This window comes from Capricornis sumatraensis, chromosome 22 (assembly GCF_032405125.1).
Source record: "Capricornis sumatraensis isolate serow.1 chromosome 22, serow.2, whole genome shotgun sequence".
In the NCBI taxonomy this organism is placed as follows: domain Eukaryota; kingdom Metazoa; phylum Chordata; class Mammalia; order Artiodactyla; family Bovidae; genus Capricornis; species Capricornis sumatraensis.
In genome coordinates this window covers 46411425-46432779 of record NC_091090.1, presented here as the reverse complement: position 1 = coordinate 46432779, position 21355 = coordinate 46411425, and the positions used below count along the sequence as shown (strand labels likewise).

Genomic DNA, 21355 nt, shown 5'->3' with positions numbered 1-21355 from the left:
GGGCTTTTGGACCAGACAAACTGATGTCTTCCTCCTCTGACTCAGCACAGTGGGGGCCTTCTTACCCTCCCGATATTTGCTTTGGCGATATTTGCTTTGGCGTTTGAATTGGGTTGAGTTTGTGGCAGCTAGAACTACTGTCCATTCTGATCCCCCAGAAAAGCACATAAATATTGACACAGAGGATTCTTCTGATGAATACTTTGCAGTAGCATCTTGAAAATGTTTCTCAGGTGGCACAGTGGTAAAGAATCCGCCTGCCAATGCGGGAGACGCTGGCTGTATCCTTGGGTTGGGAAGATCGCCTGGAGAAGGAAATGGCAGCCTATTGCAGTACTCTTGGCTGGAGAATTCCATGGACAGAGGAGCCCGGCTGGCTATAGTCCACGGGGTTGCAACTGAGCGACTAAACAGCAACAACAAAGCATATTGAAAATAGACTTCTGTTCTGAGCATTTACAAATCGTGGAGATAAATTTCAGGTGGCACTGTTCTAAAACAGTGTTTATTTTAAAAAATTTTTTTTTAAGTTTTTTTTTAAACCTCTCCTTTGTTTTCACATTTACTGAGAGACTTGGAGAATATCTTGTAAATTAATGGAAAATTTAGCAAAACAGTTCCCATATTCATTAAAAAAAACTCGTGTTTTTTTTGTCTTGTAAATGTTTTTTATTTAACATTACAATTTCGACTTTTACCTAATTTCCAGTTGACGATCAGCAGCAGTTTGAAATACTCCAGCTTTTTAGTACCTTTTAAAGTTTTAACTATGAAACTAAAACTAAACTTGTAGTTTTTAACTACAAGGCTGAATAGTATTTCCCTGGATGAAATACATCCAGTGATGAGCTATATCTGTTATGGATGAACCACAGTTTATTTAGCCATTCATAAGTTGATAGGCCTTTGACCTGCTACTATCTGATAGGCCTGTTGAACGTAAATAATTTCACAGGACACCAACATCAAACAAGGCTACACTGTAATCATGATGAATCAGGACAAAATAAGACTTCATAACTAGGTCTAAGGTGAAGTGAAGTTGCTCAGTCGTGTCCAACTCTTTGTGACCCCATGGACACCAGGCTCCTCCGTCCATGGGATTTTCTAGGCAAGAGTACTGGAGTGGGTTGCCATTTCCTTCTCCAGGGAACTTCCCAACCCAAGGATTGAACCCAGGTCTCCCACATTGTAGACAGACGCTTTCCGTCTAAATAAGAACTTTCTCTAAACCATGAAAATGACAAAACACCCTCCTATCCTGGCTAGTAGGAGGGCCTATTGCCTCTTGACCAATCCCAGCACAAGCTTTACTTCACTCCCTCCTCTTTAGATCATGTTCCTTGAAATATCCAATAAAAGGAAAGTTTTCCCAGACAACATCCAGTGTAGATCAGAGCCTCTTTCCATGACTCTCCCTGCTGCTGCTGCTGCTAAGTCGCTTCAGTCGTGTCCAACTCTGTGGGACCCCACAGACGGCAGCCCACCAGGCTCCTCCATCCCTGGGATTCTCCAGGCAAGAACGCTGGAGTGGGTTGCCATTTCCTTCTCCCACCCGACACAAGCCCAAATCCTGTTCTGAGTCCTAACTTCATCAAGATGGGCTTCCCTGGTGACTCACTGGTAAAGAATCTGCCTGCAAGGCAGGAGATTCGGGTTCGATCCCTACGTTGGAAAGATCCCCTGGAGGAGGAAATGGCAACCCACTCTAATATTCTTGCCAGGAAGTCCCATGGAGAGAGGGGCCTGGCGGGCTACAGTCCATGGGGTTGCAAGAGACACACTACTTATCAACTAAGCCACACCACCAACGTCACCAATATGTCACCAATATGCCTGCAGCCCCTCACCCTGCGCTCCTCCCTCCTTGCACTTGCTCAGCTGCAGGTGTGTTCCTGGACTTTCGCCGGAGAGCACACACACTGCATAGAAACACATCTACTGAAAATCCTTGCTTCCACTCTTGTCTCCATACATTCTGATTCTCATCCTCATTCTTGTTACTAATGTCTTGGGAATTCTTCCTTTATTTTTTTTTAAACACATGCAAATAAGTACTCTTTGCACTCTAGAATGTCATACAGGAAGAATCATACATGCATTCTTTTTTTACAGCAACCATGCTGCGTATTGTGAATGTGTCCTTGTTTATTGAACTCATCCCCTGCAGATGGTCATGTAGGTTGTTCTAGACTCTTCCAAACAACAACTCTGTAGATACGTCATGTTGAATGTGTGCGAGTCTCACTGTTGTAAAAATGTCCAGACGGGATTGCTAGGTCAAAGGGCAAGTGGATTTGTAATTTTGGTAAGTTGTCCTCCAAAGTGATTGTAAAATGTTGGGAAATGTGTTCTTTTTCTATTTTTCCTGTACCTACAAAACTTTAATCCTGAGTTCTTCCAACAATTTGCGTTCTTCCACTAGGTAAAAGTCAGATATGTCAGCTACCCTTTTGATGTCATGGATGTGAATATTGCCTTTCTCTGTGTCTTTGTCTTTCTCCGTTATCCCTGTCTAACTCCTCAGGGACAGATAAAGATTTAGTCAGTGTGCTTTAAGACTCACAGATTTCTTTGACATGATCTCATCTTAATCCCATTTGTTGTTACGGTACATATCTTTCCGGCCTCGTTCAGTTCTCAGTTAGAATTTACATTCTCATAGAAACTGTATTTTGACTCACAGTCAAGCCAATGGCTCTCATACCTTTTTAAAAGTATCAGAACCTGTTTTTCAGATGAATTTTCCCATCTAACTCCTTCCTAAACCTCTAAGGCTGTGGTTCTCAAACTTGAGTGTTCATCCAAATCACCTGGAGCCAGATGGGGGCTCTGCCTGAAGAGTTCCTGGTTCAGTGGGTCTGGAGTGGAGCCTATGACTTTACATTTCTGATGAGATCTCGGGATGATGCTGGTCTGGGAACCATACTTTGTAAACCACTGTTCTAGGCACCTCAGAGCACTTGAGAGTACACACTGTAAATAGCCGTTTAGATGGTGTTTGTGTGAACACCATGAAGATTGCTATTGAAGATTTTTGTTAAGGCTATTCTTTTATATATGTGTGTATGTGTATACACATGCTAAGTCGCTTCAGTTGTGGCTGACTCTTTGTGACCCACTGGACTGCAGCCCACCAGTCTCCTCTGTCCATAGGGATTCTCCAGGCAAGAATACTGGAGTGGGTTGCTATGCCCTCCTCTAGGGGATCTTCCGGACCCAGGGATCGAACCCGCACCTCTTTATAGCTCCCGAATTGGCAGGCCTATTCTTTACCACTAGTGCTACCTGGGAAGCCCACATAGGGGTGTGTGTGTGTATATATATATTTGTAGAAATATGAACGTTTTCTGATTGTTTCTGTTTGTTTTGTGATTTTTCTAAAGTCCATCTCAGTTGTTAGCGCAACACAGAAAACCTGATGCCACCTCTCTGGATCGTCCCAAACCGACTGTTTTCCCAGCTGTACTGTGGACTGACGTCTCCAATCTCCACACAAACCAAGATTTGCCTAACAATGGCTCGTCCAAGTTCAAGTAGGTCTTTCATACACAGTGCCATCACCTCCCTCTGCAGCCCACTCTCTTCCTTCCTTTTCTCCATCACTGGTTTCATGTCTGAGGGGCGCTTGATTGGTCCAAGAGTTAGTTAGCCTTGGTCGCCACTGCCTCCCGGGGAGACCAGAGAGCCCGCTCCGTCAACCGAGGAACCTGCTTCTGGTCTTGCTCAAACCTTCAGTGCCTTAGCACCGATTGGCTACGCTTGGAAGGTGGCCTGTGCCCGGCAGACCCTGACTGGGTGGCCTGGGCCAGCCAGAGGCAATGCAGGTCCACACTGGCTTCTCCCGGCGTGGGCATGGAGGGGGCTCCCACAGCCTGTGAACCACTCAGGCCCGGCCGGTTGGGACACAACCTTTCCTTATCTCACGTGCGAGGGCTGCAGAGCCGCAGCGCCCAGGACAGCGGGAGCCGGAGGCGGTGCCAGGACTGAGTCTCCGCTGCAGGAGAGATAACAGCAGTTCCCAGTCTGGCTCTTGATCCTTAGCCTGGGATGATGCTATTTGGCTCAGGCCACCGTGTGATGCCCAAGTGCTCGGCGCAGAGCCTGGACACAGGGAGCCCTCACGGAAGGCGAGCTGCTGCCCCTGTGGGTCTGAGCTTGGGCAGGAGGATGCCTGGAGATGGAGGGCCAGCCCTTGTGTCCTGGGGCGCACGCTGCGGGCTGTGACCACGACTCCCTGCTGCCGAGTCATTCTGTGCGTTCAGTCCCCTTCCGTTACCCCAGGTCTCCGGGGCCGTCTTGTTAAAAAGACCAAGTCTCCCTGGAGCTGTAGAGGAGAGTGTGTCCAGAGTGGGACGGAGCATTTTTTCATGGGGAGGGGCCCTCATCCTCACCCTGGTAGTGATGCTGAGGGAAACTGGAATTAGCAGGATCCTCCAAGGGAAGTGAATTTGGGGAGGAAGGGACGGCTTTTGGGGTCCAGTGGGCCTGAGGTCAGCCCTCACACCACACAAGCTTGCTTTTACTTTTAAGAAGGAAGATACATTCCCACTCAGTGTGTGTGTGTGTGTGTGTGTGTGTGTGTGTGTGTGTGGTGTGTGTGTGTGTGTGTATGTGTGGTGTGTGTGTGCTTAGTCAGTTTCGACTCTGTGACCCCATGGACTGTAGCCTGCCAGGCTCCTCTGTCCATGGGATTTCCCAGCCAAGAAGACTGGAGCAGGCTGCCATTTCCTTCTCCAGGGGATCTTCCCGACCCAGGGGTTGAACCCACGCCTCTTGTGTCTCCTGCATGGCAGGCAGGTTCTCTACCTCTGCGCCACCTGGGAAGCCTTTTTTAATCCTCCCAGCAGCCCCGCTCTCTCAGGAAAGCACACTTGTGCACATGAAACAGCTAAGGAGACCCAGACAGCAGAGAGTCAGCAGTTCACGTAGGATCCCACTCGTGGGAGATGGTGGGGGTGGGGAGTGGGCAGAGTGGGGCTCAGAGCTCGGGCTGTTCACCCCAGACCCCCGCCCCTTTCTGCAGACGTCGTACTCACACACAAGGTGCATAGGGCCATCTTGAAGATTTTTATTTGGTTATCTTAAAAGTATAATCTCATGCAAGGTCAAGTTTCAAAATATAAGCAATTGAACTGGGACGTAAATGTCCAAATGAAACACTAGATTGACCAAGATTTTCCTCTCTTTAGATATGGCTGACTTCCGGAAGTGTTTTGCAAAAGCCAAGCACATAGTCGTCATTTCCGGGGCTGGCATCAGTGCTGAGAGTGGGGTTCCGACGTTCAGAGGAGAGGGAGGTTACTGGAGAAAATGGAAAGCCCAGGTTGGTAATGTTTCCAGAACTCTGAAAGGCTCTGAATGAAGCCGTTTAACAGTTTGACTCAGAATCTCTATCAGAGGGGAATGTTTTGAAATTTTCTGTGACCCTTTTATCCTGTTCTTTTTGGCATTGACGCAAAGTCCATAGGATTATAACCTCAGCAAAGCCGCCTCCTTTCTTTCTCAGCGTGTATTGATTATCCTTATTCAGATAGCAATTGGATTTCCTCTAGTAACCAAAGTGGAACCGGGAAACTTTGGTTAGCATAATTCATTACTTTTCTATTCATGTTGAAATTAAGAATTACACATTTTTAAAAAGTTCCTGTGAACTTTACAAATGAAAACCAGTGTTGAGTTGTTAAAGGCTTAGGCCTTGATGCTCAAAACTTTGTACAAAGGTCATTAGAATATAAGTTCTCTGGGGGCACGGAGTTTTTAAAATTCAGTTTTTATTGAGATATAACATACATGCAATAAAAATCACCAATTTTGAGTGTACAGTTCAGTGAGTTTTGACAGATGTATATATAGTGGTACAACTGCCGCCATAGTCAAGGTGTATAACATTTCTTTTTTTTTTTTTACTTTATTTATTTTTATTTATTTATCTTGGCTACACTGTGCACAGGTGGGATCTTTGTTCCTTCATCAGGGATCAAACCCTGCATTGGCAGGTGGATTCTTATCCACTGTACCACCAGGGAAGTTTGGAGGAATCGTACTTTTAAAAATATGTATTTTATATATCCTATTACTATAATGTATACAACTTTTTTTTTTTTTATGTGTAGTTGTATGTGTGTGTGGACCTATAAAAACCGAGTTTTCCCACTATGGCCATTATAGCTCAGTTGGGCGTTTTGCATTTTACTTTTCCTGGATAAATGAGATAGCCATCATGTCATGTGGAGCTCCATGAAAACGTGGCTTCCAGCCTAAGTTACCTTCCCATGTGTTGCTCTATGTTCGTAGCTCACCTGAGTAGAAGATGGGACGGGTTACGATCTTGCTGGGGAAATTAAACCTAATTTCTCCAGGGCCCCATGTGAACCTTCCCAGGACACCCCCTGGAACTGTGTGCCTGCCGCCCACAGCCAAGGGCGCCTGGGAGTGTCCTCCCACCTAAGTCCAGTGCCCCCGCGGCCCGGCTTCCAGAGCATCAGCCCTTCTTTCCCCCCTGACCCCCGCCTCCTGCCTGCCCCCCAGGACCTGGCCACGCCGCAGGCCTTTGCCCGGAACCCGTCCCAGGTGTGGGAGTTCTACCACTACCGGCGGGAGGTGGTGCAGAGCAAGGAGCCCAACGCCGGGCACCTGGCCATCGCCGAGTGCCAGGCCCGGCTGCACAGGCAGGGTCGACAGGTGGTGGTCATAACCCAGAACATCGACGAGCTGCACCACAAGGCTGGCACCAAGAACCTTCTGGAAATCCATGGTGAGAGGCCCTTGGTCTTCATGGGAGGGGAAACCAGACCAGAAAACACATGTGCTGCTGGGGCCCAGCTGGGTCCACCGAGTCAGAGCAGCATGGTGCCAGGACCCCAGGGTCTGGTGCGCAGACCGCCTGGCCTGGAGAAGCCGGTCTCATCCCTGCGTGCTCTCCCCTCCCCGGGGGTCCTGTTGCGGGGACCCTGTGCTCCCAGATGGTCCCCACCCCACCCCCACCTGGGCGCCGGGAAGCAGGAGGTTTGGGCCGTTGAACAGCTGGGGCTCTAGCAGGATTCAGGCTGCGAAGGCCTGGCATCCCTGGGAGGTCCATTTACTCTCCCTGCCCTGCCCCTGCTCCGTGGGCACTGTCCGCTCCGGCTGTGTTCCTCCTCCACCCTGGAGCCTTAAGGGGGCTGCCAGCTCAGTGACCTTCCCTCCTGGGAGCCCACCGGGTCTGTGACACCGAGGAGCTTGTCTGGGGTCCCTCTGGTTTCTCTTCTCTGCTTTCACTGACACCCTCCTCTTCCCTCTTCTCACTGAAAATCTAATGAATTTGTTCACACGAGAGCATAAATGGGTATGCCAGAATTTCTTCCCAAGGGCATTGGATAGTCTGTGATGCTGTGTTGAGCCGCTCAATCGTGTCCAACTCTGCTACAGTTTGGACTGTAGCCCGCCAGGCTCCACTGTCTGTGGGATTTCCCAGGAAAGAATACTGGAGTGGGTTGCCATTTCCTCCTCTAGAGGGTTGTCCTGACCCAGGGACTGAACCTGCATCTCCTGCATTGCAGGTAAATTCTTTACTGCTGAGCCACCCATAGAAGCCCTTTAATAGTCTACAAAAATTCAGTGCAAAGAAATGCATTTCAAATTGCAGAATTTCCAGAAGCAGTGACCCAGTGGGGCTCCACGCTCCCTTCCTCCAGTTTAACCATCTTCTCAGAAAATAAATCTCTGGATGGCCTGACCATCATTGTCCTTTTTGACCAAACACTACTGCTGGAGGGACAGGATGCCACAATTAGACCAGTCTGGAACTTGTGCCCCAGCTTGTATTTGGGGAATGTGACTGACAGCTTCATCAGCTTGGCGTGGGACAGAGGAGGGGGGTGGTTTCTCAAAGAAGAAGGCTTGGAGAGAATGGACCAGCGTGTGTCCCCTGCTGTGTGACCTGCTCAACGCTGACTATGTAGCGAACTGAGGTCACCTTCTATGGGTTAACTCAGTAAGTCTTTGCCAGTTTTAATGATTATTTTCTTCATTTATTATTTGATTATTTATTGAGCTGCTTTTGTAGAAAAGATTCAAGCTTTACTAAGTCAATATTAAGATTTTGTAAAACATATCCCAAGCTACTGAGCTTTCATCAGGCGTATTCTCAGTAAATCCTGCCCTTAGGGTTAGGTTGTCTTCTTCTACCCTGTTGCACATTTCGATTCCACCTGAACACCTGGGTGATCAGAGAGCTCCTTGGTCACGCAGTAACTTACTTCCTGTCCCTCTCTCCTCTCCTGATTACGAAGTCCAGGAGGGCATGTGTTCTGGCTTTTTCCATCTCACTACATGCCTTGAGGTTCCCCATGAAAGCCGGGATGGGTGCATTTGTTAAAGTGATGTATAGAAACTAAATCATTTTGTACTCTTTTAGACGTGGAGTCCGTTGCTCCCGATCATACTAAATTCCGGTCTTGTTCAACTTGGGTTTTTCAGGCAGCTTATTTAAGACTCGATGCACCTCTTGTGGAGTTGTGGCTGAGAACTATAAGAGTCCAATTTGTCCGGCTTTATCAGGAAAAGGGTAAGTATACTGCACTCTGGAATAGGTGTGTGCTGTTTTGCCTCTCCAGTTGACTATAAACATGAAGAAATTGAATATTCATCTATGACTCCCATGGATATTTATGAGACATAAAGCTAGAGACAGTACAGCTATATTGTAAGGGAAATATTTTGCTCACAGGTTACAGTAAGTGAAAATAACAGGCTCTAACTCTATACATTATGATCCCAGCTTTGTATTTAAACACACATCCACCCTCACCATGTAAATGTATCTGTATGTAGATAAACGTCCAGAAGAAAATCAACAGCATATTAACAGGGACAGCAGGATTATGGCAATTTTGATTTATATCTTTCTGAACCTTCCAACATGTCTATGATGAACATTTACTATTGTAAACAGTATAATTGGGGGAAAAATTAAGAGTAGACTCAAAATATTGAGAAAAATTCTACTTAGCCATTGGTATAAGTTGTATAAGTAACTTATTAATATAATATCATTGCAGGTGATTGAAATTGCAGTGACATATATGATGCAAATCATGAAACTCTCCTTAGCACAACAGTACTACACCCCCTCTCCTGTACATATTCCCTCTCTTGAAGTAGAACCACTGATAATCAATTGTTTGTGTCTACCCTCCTCATCCTCTTGTAAGCCAGTGTGTGTTCATCAGAGGTTTTGTGCCATAGATGGCTAGGCAAAGAGACAATCTTACTGGGTTATCTTATTTCTTTGTTCTTTGATTACATCAGTAACATTCTTCCTTTTCTAATATTATTTACTTCAGGGCTCCAGACCCCCAAACTCAAGATGCCGGAATTCCAGTGGAGAAACTGCCCCGGTGAGTAAAAAAGACTTTGATCTGTTTTTGGTGCTCCAGTTTGAACAAAAAAAATTAGTAGGAGTCCAAATCTAAGTTCACTTGGTGAGATGCCTCTGAAACATGCCAATGCAGAAACCAGCCCTGACCCATGAGGTCAAAGGTGAAAGGACAAAGGGTGAACCAAACCAGGCTTAAGAGAAGTACATCTGTCCTGTCCCTTTCTCCTCTGTGTTGTGGTGGGATCATTTGAGGTCTGGAACGTCTCAGAAGCTGCTGGTTGTAGACATTCCCCCGGTGTGTGTGAAGCGTGGCTGGCATCCCGGACCTAACTGGTCAGGAAGCCTCAGCTACTGTCCTCCCCGCCGTCTCCTCCTCATCAGTGTCACTAATCCAGGGCTATGGAGGCCGTAAGAGGCCTCACAGAGGTAAAGTTATGGGTCCGAGCAGAATTTGTGCAGATTAACAATAGCAAAAAAACTTGGAAAGATTTTTATGTCAGTGTTTCAAAACTTGACCTTAAAATGGCCTTTCCCAAAGCGTTTCATAGGGCAGTAGATCCATGTGACGTTGGTAGGCACTACTCGGAGAAAAAAGATGTCACATGTCCAAATGAATATGGAACCACGAGAGTGAACCAAGTTTAAAGCATCTTGCTTTGCTGCAGAGCTACTCAGAGCATTGAATGTATGAAAGTACCTTGCTACTCCCTAATGAGCAATTACACTAACACTTCCCTGGTTTACTGAACCTTCTGAATTTTTCTTAATAAGGATTTTCATTACTAAAATCAGAGTTTTGACCTAAAAGAGTAAGTTTTCATGACTAAATTCTAAAGTTTTGATCTAAAATAAACTTGATTAGGCAATTAATTTGATGAAAATGGAGTTTGAGGGAGATTATTTTAGAACGTAAATAAATACATTGACTAGAGATGACCTAGGTTAGTAGCTCATAAAAGATGAGAGATTTTGGGAAATTGACACAGGAGAACTTGGCTACCAACAAGGCAAGAGAGAGGTGAATTTGAGAGAAGATGAGGGAAGTCATTGATGACATTAGCAAGTGGTTTGTGTGTTGAAGGCAAATCTGAGTCCAGTAGTCCTCCTGGGTCCAGCTAACCGTGAGCACGGCTGTGCCTGAGTGGAAGGAAGTAGCTGGGAAAGAGAACGCTATTTAGAAAGAGAAGGTCAAGGTTGGCTGAGACACATTCACCAGCAAATCACCCCAGTGCATCCGGACACAATAGAGGCTACGATTTCTGCCGATCCACCTATGCAGGCCTTCCCAAGAGTAGGTCTTGGGAGTGGGTTAAGGATGTCACTCTTACAGGTGTGAAGAGGCAGGGTGCGGGGGCCTGCTGCGACCTCACGTGGTGTGGTTTGGAGAAAACCTGGACCCTGCCATCCTGGAGGAGGTGGACAAAGAGCTGGCCCTCTGTGACCTGTGTCTAGTGGTAAGTCACAGCCTTCCCTGATCTTTTCAAAGAGCAGAAACAACTAAGACTAATTTGGGTGGTGACCAGATCATTTCTTTGCCACTCTTGCCACAAGCTCAGCTCTCTTTTTCATACCAGGTAACTGGTGGTAAAGAACCTGCCTGCCAAGGCAGGAGACGTGGGTTTGATCCCTGGGTCTGGAAGATCCCCTGAGAAGGAAATGGCAACCCACTCCAGTGTTCTTGCTGGGAAACTCCATGGACAAGGGGAGACAGGAGGGCTGCAGTCCATGGGGTTCTAAACAATCAGACATGACTTGGTGACTAAACATGAAAAAAATCCTTCCTAAATTCTAGGGATCAGCCAAAGGGGAGCCTCCCCATCCCCTCTTGTCCCCCAGACATTCTCCATTTATCCCGCCCAGCTTACCTTCCCTCACACCAGCAGCCGCAGACTGGCCCGAGTTTCCGTAAGGTTTTCTGCAAAGACGCTGCTTCTCCACCGTGTGGTCACTTGTGCACGTCCGTTTGTCTGCTCTGCAGGTCGGGACTTCCTCCGTGGTCTATCCTGCGGCCATGTTTGCCCCCCAGGTGTCAGCCCGCGGCGTGCCGGTGGCCGAATTCAACATGGAAACCACCCCGGCCACCAACAGATTCAGGTACGGGGTCACCGGGGTGGGAGGCGGACAGGGCTGAGCAGGTTTGGACGTGGTCATCCAAGCAGATTTGACCTGCTGTCCTGGTTTTGTAACACAGAGTTCGTGTTTTCTTATTTGGTCTAGTTGCTTTGATGGAAGAAAACAACGTGCTATTTGTAGACCGATGGAAGAAAGCATTAACTGTAGATTGAGGTGGCCATGTGTTTTTACAGGGAGTTTGCCGTAGGGTTTTTGTTTTTCACATTTTGAAAGTTCTTCTTTGATGCTTTAGACTTTACTTTTATTCATGCGTTGAAGCTAAGCATAGTAATGGCTTTTACATGCCGGTCAGCTGAAGACTCAGCACGTAAGCCAGGGAGACACCCACATACAACTCCGTCACCCACTGTTCTCCGTGGGGCTCCCTGGGCATATTCCTCTCTGGTCTTATTGCCAAGAATGCTTGTACTTGTGGCCATTTAATGATATCGATCCCGCCCCCCCAAATCTGTGTGGAAAGTATAGATTATTGTAGGATAGTCACATGTCTCAGTCTAGGCTCCGTTTACATCTCCTTTGTTTTGCCTTCTTTTTTTCACCCCTGCTTTTCTGTCTTCCCTTTTAATGTACTTTATATATTCCTAAGAGTCTAATTTCCTTTCCAGAGTTAGGTGGACTATGAACTAATACACCAAAATGACTAAGTAAAATGTAAAACGTTACTGAAGCATCTTGTCAATATTTTAGTCGGTGACTTTTACGTCAACGACGTATTTTTAAAAATGATGACTGGGAACTTCCCTGGTGATCCAGAGGTTAAGATTTGGCCTTCCAGTGCAGCGGGTGTGGGTTCCACCCCTGGTCGGGGAGCTAAGATCACACATGCCTCTTGGCCATCAAACCAGAACGTAACAGAAGCAGTATTGTAACAAATTCAATGAAGACTTTAAGAATGGTCCACATTGAAAAAAAAAAAAATCTTAAAATTTTTTTTTTCTAAAATCTGATGACTGGGTACCACTCAGGAGATTCTAATGTAACTGGTATGAGGTATAGCCTGGGCCCCCCCTTTTATACGCTTCCTGGGTGATTCTGATATGCATCCAGTGTGTATGTCTTCATGTGAAAGGAAAATGAACTTGGCAGTTTTCCCTGCAAGTTCAGACGAAATTCTTGGAGTGTAATGATATTACTTCATAAGTTGGGCCTCCCAAAACCACAAACCTGCATCAGCTGCTACTCATCCTCAACAAAAATTCTTCAGCTTCCCATCCTGAAAACCAGCAGTGTCTCTGTTCAAATAAACAGGCCTCTTGCTGGTCTGAGACTTTGATCAGATCTGAACAGCACCAACTGTGAAGAAGGCTGAGCGCCAAAGAATTGATGCTTTTGAACTGTGGTATTGGAGAAGACTCTTGAGAGTCCCTTGGACTGCAAGGAGATCCAACCAGTCCATTCTGAAGGAGATCAACCCTGGGATTTCTTTGTAAGGAATGATGCTAAAGTTGAAGCTCCAGTACTTTGGCCACCTCATGCGAAGAGTTGACTCATTGGAAAAGACTCTGATGCTGGGAGGGATTGGGGGCAGGAGGAGAAGGGGACGACCGAGGATGAGATGGCTGGATGGCATCACAGACTCGATGGACGTGAGTCTGAGTGAACTCAGGGAGATGGTGATGGACAGGGAGGCCTGGCGTGCTGCGATTTATGGGGTCGCAAAGAGTCTGACACGACTGAGCGACTGAACTGAACTGAACTGAACAGCACCAACCGCCGGAACCACAACAGATGCTCAGTGGACCTTTTCAGAAGCCAAGACTCTTTGTACCACAACGTCTTGGAATTTTCCCAGATGAGTATAACTGATCATTGAAGCCAGCGATGCTTTAATCTGGGCATCATCAAAGCTGACATTTAGAAGAGGCATGCGTGGTCATCTTCTCATCCTACTTGGGTTTTCAAACAGGGAACCAAACCCAGAGTGACTGAGAAGCTGGTTTAAACATGCATCTTAACAAAGGCCGAAATTTCTCACATCTCAGATGTAACAGATGTTGGCTGAACTCTAGCCTAGGTCAGAGGTCAGCAAACTACTGCCTGCAGGCCAAATTCACCTACTGCTGCTGCTGCTGCTAAGTTGCTTCAGTCGTGTCCGACTCTGTGCGACCCCATAGATGGCAGCCCACCCAGGCTCCACCGTCTCTGGGATTCTCCAGGCAAGAACACAGGGGTGGGCTGCCATTTCCTTCTCCAATGCATGAAAGTGAAAAGTGAAAGTGAAGTCACTCTGTCATGTCCGACTCTGCAACCTCATGGACTGTAGCTGACCAGGCTCCTCGATCCATCGGATTTTCCTGTCAAGAGTACTGGAGTGGGGTGCCATTGCCTTCTCCGAATCCACCCACTACATTTTTGTAAATAAAGTTTTATTGGCCCCCAGCCACAGCCACATGTTCCTGTATTGTCTGTGGCTGCTTTTGCACTTAAACAATGGAAGTAAAGAGTTGCAGCAGAGACTGTCTGGCCTGCAAAGATGAAACAGTAAGTCTCTGACTGTTCACAGAAAACATTTTGCCAGCCCCAGCTCTAGGTTAGTAGGAAAAATGAAAATTGAAATGATACTGCCTTTTCACCTGATTTGTTACCTAAATAGGTTGTAGGAAATGATGCCTGCATTTTATGTATTTATTTATTTCTGCTTACATTTTCAATTTGGATTTTGCAAGACTCCTTCGACCTTGCACAAGCTGTTTGGATTCTTTGCCCCAATTCTAATTTAGAAACAGAGTCATGGTATTTGCCTCCCATCGAAATGTATTAATGTTTTCAAGGTGTTAATTGGCTCCTGTTTTGTTTTTTGTCATTTCCCCTGTCCCAGATGGTTATCTTGGATGATTTTCTGAGAAACCATTAGACTACGTATTTGGGGATTTAAGCATCAGGGATTTGACTGTTTCTCAACCCCAGGGGTCTTTGGCATGTAAGGATCTGTATATTTGTTGAAGCAGAAATGGGATTAGTGTACCCAAGGGACTGGGGTGCAAGGCCTTCCAAGGACAGTGGGCCCCCCACGCCCTGTACCCCCAGTCGTGCAGCTTTCCATTTCTCTAAACTTTGGAATTTAGTCCAAGTCCACGAGTGTTTATTTAGCACCTACTATGTCCCTAGACTCAGATATGCAGATGACACCACCCTTATGGCAGAAAGTGAATAGGAACTAAAAAGCCTCTTGATGAAAGTGGAAGAGGAGAGTGAAAAAGTTGGCTTAAAGCTCAACATTCAGAAAACGAAGATCATGGCATCCGGTCCCATCACTTCATGGGAAATAGATGGGGAAACAGTGGAAACAGTGTCAGACTTTATTTTGGGGGGCTCCAAAATCACTGCAGATGGTGACTGCAGCCATGAAATTAAAAGACACTTACTCCTTGGAAGAAAAGTTATGATCAACCTAGAGAGCATATTCAAAAGCAGAGACATTACTTTGCTGACTAAGGTACGTCTAGTCAAGGCTATGGTTTTTCCTGTGGACATGTATGGATGTGAGAGTTGGACTGTGAAGAAGGCTGAGCGCCAAAGAATTGATGCTTTTGAAGTGTGGTGTTGGAGAAGACTCTTGAGAGTCCCTTGGACTGCAAGGAGATCCAGCCAGTCCATTCTGAAGGAGATCAGCCCTGGGATTTCTTTGGAAGGAATGATGCTAAAGCTGAAACTCCAGTACTTTGGCCACCTCATGTGAAGAGTTGACTCATTGGAAAAGACTTTGATGCTGGGAGGGATTGGGGACAGGAGGAGAAGGGGATTGCAGAGGATGAGATGGCTGGATGGCATCACTAACTCGATGGATGTGAGTCTGAGTGAACTCTGGGAGTTGGTGATGGACAGGGAGGCCTGGTGTGCTGCGATTCATGGGGTCACAGAGAGTTGGACACGACTGAGCGACTGAACTGAACTGAACTGATGTCCTAGAGTTTGTTGTTGTTTAGTGACTCAGATGTGTCCAACTCTTTTGTGACCCCATGAACTTTTACCCACCAGGCTCCTCTGTTCATGAAATTTTCCAGGCAGGAATATTGGAGTGGGTTGCCATTTCCTTCTCCAAGGGATCTTCCCCACCCAGGGATCGAACCTGCGTCTCCTGCATTGGCAGGAAGATTCTTTACCACTGATACTGTTCTGAGTGCTTGGGATAGGATATATTAGTAAACAAAATAAAAATCCTACCATGTGAAGATGGCCTCCTAGAAGCTTCAGAGGGCAAACAGTGAACAGTAAGATAATAAATGTGCAAATTGTGTGGCCCATGAGGAGTGGGATCGGGCCGTGGGAAAAAGCAGAGGTAGAAGGGGGCGGGGGGAGCAGGCGGGCCCGGGATCCAGTGGGTGGTGGGGGGCTTCAGAGAGAAGGGGTCTGACAACACTGGAGGAGAAGAAACGGTTCGCTGAGGGGACCTCTGGGCCAAGAGCCTGCCAGGTGCGAGGACCACCTGGGCAAAGGCCCCAAGGTGGCAGCCAGCCCGGGAGGCCCGAGGGACAGCAAGGAGGCCAGTGTGTGTGGAGAGGGGGCGGGGAGGGGGGCTCCAGGAGGTGGAGGTAGTAGTGTGTGGAGGGCACGTACCGTGTGTGCGGGGGACGTGTCCCCAGAGAAAGCGCCCTGCAGGCGGAGTTTAGAAGTCTCAGGAACTCTTAGCTAGAAAACAGCTTCATAGATGGTTTCTTGTTTATGTTTGTACCCCTCAGGAGGATGAAGAGGTTACTTGTAATTTATGGTTGGCCGCATTTGATCGGGAAGGGCAGTGCTCTGCCTGCCGAGATCATCAGGTATCTGGTAGGACCCTGTTAGTCCATGCAGTGGGGCCCTAGTGGTCCCTTAACCAAAAAAGTCACTTAAAGCAAGAATAGTAAAAAAAGGACACGTCAGCATCTCATTTTCATTTAAAGCATAAATGGGCATTCGTTTACTTTTTTTTTTTTTTAATAGAGAAAAAGGCCATTTCTTTGAGTAGGAATCTGCAGATTGGGGCTCACCTTTGTTGCATAAATCATACTCATAATCCTCCTGGTGGTGGTGGTTTCGTCGCTCAGTTGTGTCTGACTCTTGCGACCCCATGGACTGTAGCCCACCAGGCTCCTCTGTCCACGGGATTCTCCAGGCAAGAATACTGGAGTGGGTTGCCATGCCCTCCTCCAGGGGATCTTCCTGGCCCAAAGATCTATCCTGAGTCTCCTGCATTAGCAGGCGGATTCTTTACCTCTAAGCCACCGAGGAAGCCCTAGAAATAGGAGACATTTAAAAGCAAAGCTGCCGTTGTCCTGGTTTTAATTGTATCTTGTGGAGTCTGAATGACACAGCAACTTGACACCCACCGTCATTATTTACAAAACAAATATGTAAGTGGGTTTTCCACAGTGAGAACCTTTTTTTCTTTTTCTCTTTGAACTTGTATCCCCATCCATCCTATTTTTATCACAGAAATTTATACTATATGTATTTTTATGCTTGAAAATCTTTTGTTGACTATCGTTTTGTACTTCTGCTTCAAAGTATACGAATTATTTATTCTCAGTTTCCTTAAAAATTGTTCCACAGAAAAGCTCTTCTAGATGGAATTATCACCGCAGTAATTTATCCTATGTAGTTGTTGAAAACAACAAATAATACATTTTGGTTAATAATTCTGTAAAAGTCAAACTATGGGAAGTGCATCTCTTAGTAGATGCGTGGAGCGTGAGGTTTTTGAATTAGTTCAAGTGTCCACTGGCTTCCCTGGTGGCTCAGACGGTAAAGAATCTGCCTGGTAATGCAAGAGACCCGGGTTCGATTCCTGGGTTGCGAAGATCCCCTGGAGAAGGGAATGGCAACCCACCCCAGTATCCCTGCCTGGGAAATCTCGTGGACAGAGGAGCCTGGTGACTTACAGTCCATGGGGTCGCAAAGAGTTGGACACGACTGAATGACTAACAGAGACACACACACATCCACGCTGAGTATTTCGTACCATTAGGAGGAGGCAGAGTTCATGGTGCTGCAGGCCTAATAGGCCTGTGGTCACAGGAAACAAACCTGCATCTTAAGAAGATCAGGTTTCCTGACTCACCGCAGCGCAGGGGACCCCAGAGAGCCCTGCTGCGTGTTCCCAAACAGAGGAAAAGATGGAGTTACTGTAGGATGTGGAAGGAGGGTTGAGTTTAGGTGAAATTTCACGGAAGCCGTTTTTGATCAACTCAGCAGCTAGCAGGACTGTGTGTGTGGAGAGGGGTTAGATCCGCTCTGGCTGCAACGTGGTCGCAGGGTCCTGTGACCTTGGAGGTGGGCGTGAAACACTGGGCCCAGACACCTCTCAGCTGTTTGCACCTGGAGCTCCGCGCCTGGGCTGGAAGTCAGGCTGCTTCTCTGTGGCCATGTGACTGAGGTCCTCCAGGCACAGGAGTCTTTCATTCTTTACTGCCGTCATTTCCAACAGTGAAGTGTCTGATAGTGTATGATTTGAGAGGACAGACTTCCTTGGTGAGCATCAAAGCAGTGGTCGCTCGAAGAAGGGAGCTGTTGTGACCGTGTGCAGCTTGTCTTGGAGTGGGGCAGGGGGAATTGTGTTTCGAGTATCTGTGTCTCTAACTCCAGTCTGGGGGGGTGGCAGGCCAGATTTTCCAAGCTAAACACTTACCTTTTCAATGTCAACTGTAATTGACAACTGCAAAAACTAAGTAGTCATGTACAGATGTGAGAGTTGGACCATAAAGAGGACAGAGCACCTAAGGATTGATCCTTTCAAACTGTGGTGCTGGAGAAGACTCTGGAGAGTCCCTTGGACTGCCAGGGGATCAAACTAGTCAATGTTAAAGGAAATCAGTCCTAAATATCAATGCTAAAGCTGAAACTCCAGTGCTTCGGCCACCTGATGCAAACAGCTGACTCATTGGAAAAGACCCTGATGCTGGGAAAGATTGAAGGCAGGAGGAGAAGGGGACGACAGAGGACCAGATGATCGGATGGCATCACCGACCCAATGGACATGAGTTTGAGCAAGCTCTGGGAGATGGTGAAGGACAGGGAAGCCTGGCAGGCTGCAGTCCATGGGGTCGCAGAGTGGGACACGACTTGGCAAGTGAACAGCAACAATACCATACATAAAATACTCAGAAACCAGAGCCACATAAACCACGGGCATGAAAGAACTTTGTTCCGGCCACTCAGATTTTGGACCACCTTCCATCTTATATGCTGAAATATCCAGAGTACTCCTGAATCGACTTTAGTGATCTGTTTGGCAATTCTGTAAGAGCATCTTTCAATTTTACTGAAAGCAAGAATGAAGTGGCCCTGTTTGTATATATCACCCAGTCTTTAGAAACCATTTGTTTTCTCAGATCCACAGCAGTGTTTCAAACATCCCTTGGTTTGGCAGCCCGTTAAGTTTTCACATTCTGGGATAAGAGGCACCATGTAAGATTTGGGATGGGTGAGGTCAGGTGCAGCTTGCTTTGGTAAATGTGAGGAGGATGAATGTGGAAAGGGGCACACGAAAGAACAGGCGCAAGTCGAGGGAAGTCCCTGAGTGCTCTCTGCCTGGCTGTGCTTCCTGGGAAGTCCTCAAGGGACTGTGCTGGGAGGAGCTTTCTAGTGGGCAGCCTTCCTCGTGCTGGGAGTGGTGGGGATGGGGTGGGGCTGCGGGAGGGGAGGCAGAAGGATCAGAAATGCCAGTTGGTCAGGGGCATCCATTCATGGCACAGAGGGAACATTCTTAATCTGTGTTGTATCAAGAATAAGTAATAGGACCAGATGCTTTTTTTTTAATTTTAAATTGTGCTCAGTTGATTTTCATTTATTAATAACACAGTAGAATTAGTTGGTTTCTTTTTTTCCTCCTGTCATAACTGTTTTCCCTTGAAGGAAGCAGAAATCATTGTTTTTTCTTCTTTTCTCTCTCTCTTCTTTCTTTGATCTTTCTCTTTTTCCTACTTTTTAACTGCAAATCAGGGCTAGTTGTGAATTTCAATGATTGGTGTGGGCCAGCTGACTCAGTTAAGATCCTTATGGTCTGCATGGTGTATGAGGTTCATTTTCTCTTGTCCTTAGTACCAGTGAAGGCGGTTTTACGTAGTTGTAAAAGAGTTTATAAAACTTACAATTATGAATTTGGCAAAGCAGTCACAAAATACAATCATGTCTCTCCTTCCTCCTTAAAATAAAATTCTCATTTATAGGCACCTGAATTCTAAACGCAACATTAAAGAAACTAAGATCATGGCATCTGGTCCTGTTACTTCATGGGAAATAGATGGGGAAACAGTGGAAACAGTGGCAGATTTTATTTTTGTGGGCTTCAAAATCACTGCAGATGGTGACTGCACCCATGAAATTAAAAGACATTTACTCCTTGGAAGGAAAGTTATTACCAACCTAGACAGCATATTAAAAAGCAGAGACGTTACTTTGCCAACAAAGGTCATCTAGTCAAGGCTGTGGTTTTTCCAGCAGTCATGTATGGATGTGAGAGTTGGACTGTGAAGAAAGCTGAGTGCCAAAGAATTGATGTTTTTGAACTGTGGTGTTGGAGAAGACTCTGGAGAGTCCCTTGGACTGCAAGGCGATCCAGCCAGTCCATCCTAAAGGAGATCAGTCCTGGGTGTTCATTGGAAGGACTGATGTGGAAGCTGAAACTCCAATACTTTGGCCACCTGATACAAAGAACTGATTTACTGGAAAAGACCCCGATGCTGGGACAGATTGAGGGCAGGAGGAGAAGGGCACGACAGGGGATGAGATGGTTGGATGGCATCACTGATTTGATGGACATGGATTTGAGCAAGCTCTGGGAGATGGTAAAGGACAGGGAAGCCTGGAGTGTTGTAGTCCATTGGATCGCAAAGAGTCAGACACAACTGAGCAACCGAACTGAACTGAAATTCTAAGCAACTGCTTTCCCAAATTCCCTTGGGAATGAGGGTGCCAACCCATATTAAAGTGTCTGCATTTGGCCTTGTCAGAAACTCGATGAAAGAACTGGGCTCCAAGATGCCTAGGACTCCTATGGGAATCGGGATTTTATTCTGGCTGTAACTAAGAAAGTTGACTTGCTGAAGCAGAATTCTCACTTTGCTCATAACTTTGCTGTGTTCGTCCTCCTGTTTCAGGTTTCATTTCCAGGGGCCGTGTGGGACGATTCTTCCCGAAGCCCTCGCTCCTCATGAAACTGAAACTGTTTCATAGCCATCCTGGGGAAGGAAGAAATCTCAGCGCGTCTACGTACCGAGCCACCAGCATGGGAGGCAGTCTTGTGGATGGTGAGCCAAATACTGGAAAGTCTGAAAATATCTTTTGATTGCTGGGCTGGAATCCAAACTGCTAATGGTTGATGGGGACTTGGAAGCAACAGTAGTAACCGTGTTTAGAAGAAGTCACAGGACTTGTGAAGTCAGTTCCTGTTATTTGGTTTGATCCTGAACATAAGTCTGATGTGTTTGGTTGGTTACTGGGTAACTTTGTGATTAGATTGTCTAAAACAAAGTGATTCTCCTGATTGTGTTTCTGCTATTCGGGCAAAGATAGACATAGAGGGGTAAAACTTAGGTATTTCTGATTGTTGTGCAAGGTTTGGTGGGAAATAAAATCACTCCCTATGTAGGTAATTTATTGTATAAAAATGTTAGCCCAAGAGTTGTCTTTGTTTGGGACATTTTCTTTTCAGTGTTTATCTGTTTGACTGCCTTAACCTCAAGTTCGGGGCGGGGATAGCTTACAATAAGAACTCATGCAAGGATGGAAGAGAAAATTAGCAGCAAGGTAGAAAATCAGGATGAGAAAAAAGAATGATGCAAATGTAGGTTAAACAAAGCTTCCTAAAACTGAACACAGCCGAAGAGGAAAGGGAGAGGCGACTGTGGGCTGCTTCTCAGTGTCATATACACGGAAGGACATTTC

The 21355-nt window shown here is 46.5% G+C and overlaps 1 protein-coding gene across 3 annotated transcripts; it reads left to right on the top strand.

The window, feature by feature from the left end:
* The first annotated feature begins 3026 nt into the window (after positions 1–3026).
* SIRT5 (sirtuin 5) lies at positions 3027–21028 on the top strand. 3 transcript variants are annotated; one of them, XM_068960624.1, is made up of 8 exons: positions 3038–3536; positions 5193–5326; positions 6532–6757; positions 8461–8548; positions 9327–9380; positions 10692–10815; positions 11340–11455; positions 20569–21028. In XM_068960624.1, the coding sequence occupies exons 1-8, from the start codon at positions 3422–3424 to the stop codon at positions 20642–20644; spliced, it is 933 nt and encodes a 310-aa protein (XP_068816725.1). In that variant the 5' UTR covers positions 3038–3421; the 3' UTR covers positions 20645–21028. The 3 variants fall into 3 exon arrangements, with proteins under 3 accessions (XP_068816726.1, XP_068816727.1, XP_068816725.1); XM_068960625.1 differs by lacking the exon at positions 10692–10815 and having other exon boundaries at positions 3027–3536; XM_068960626.1 differs by lacking the exon at positions 9327–9380 and having other exon boundaries at positions 3029–3536.
* The last annotated feature ends 327 nt before the right edge of the window (positions 21029–21355 follow it).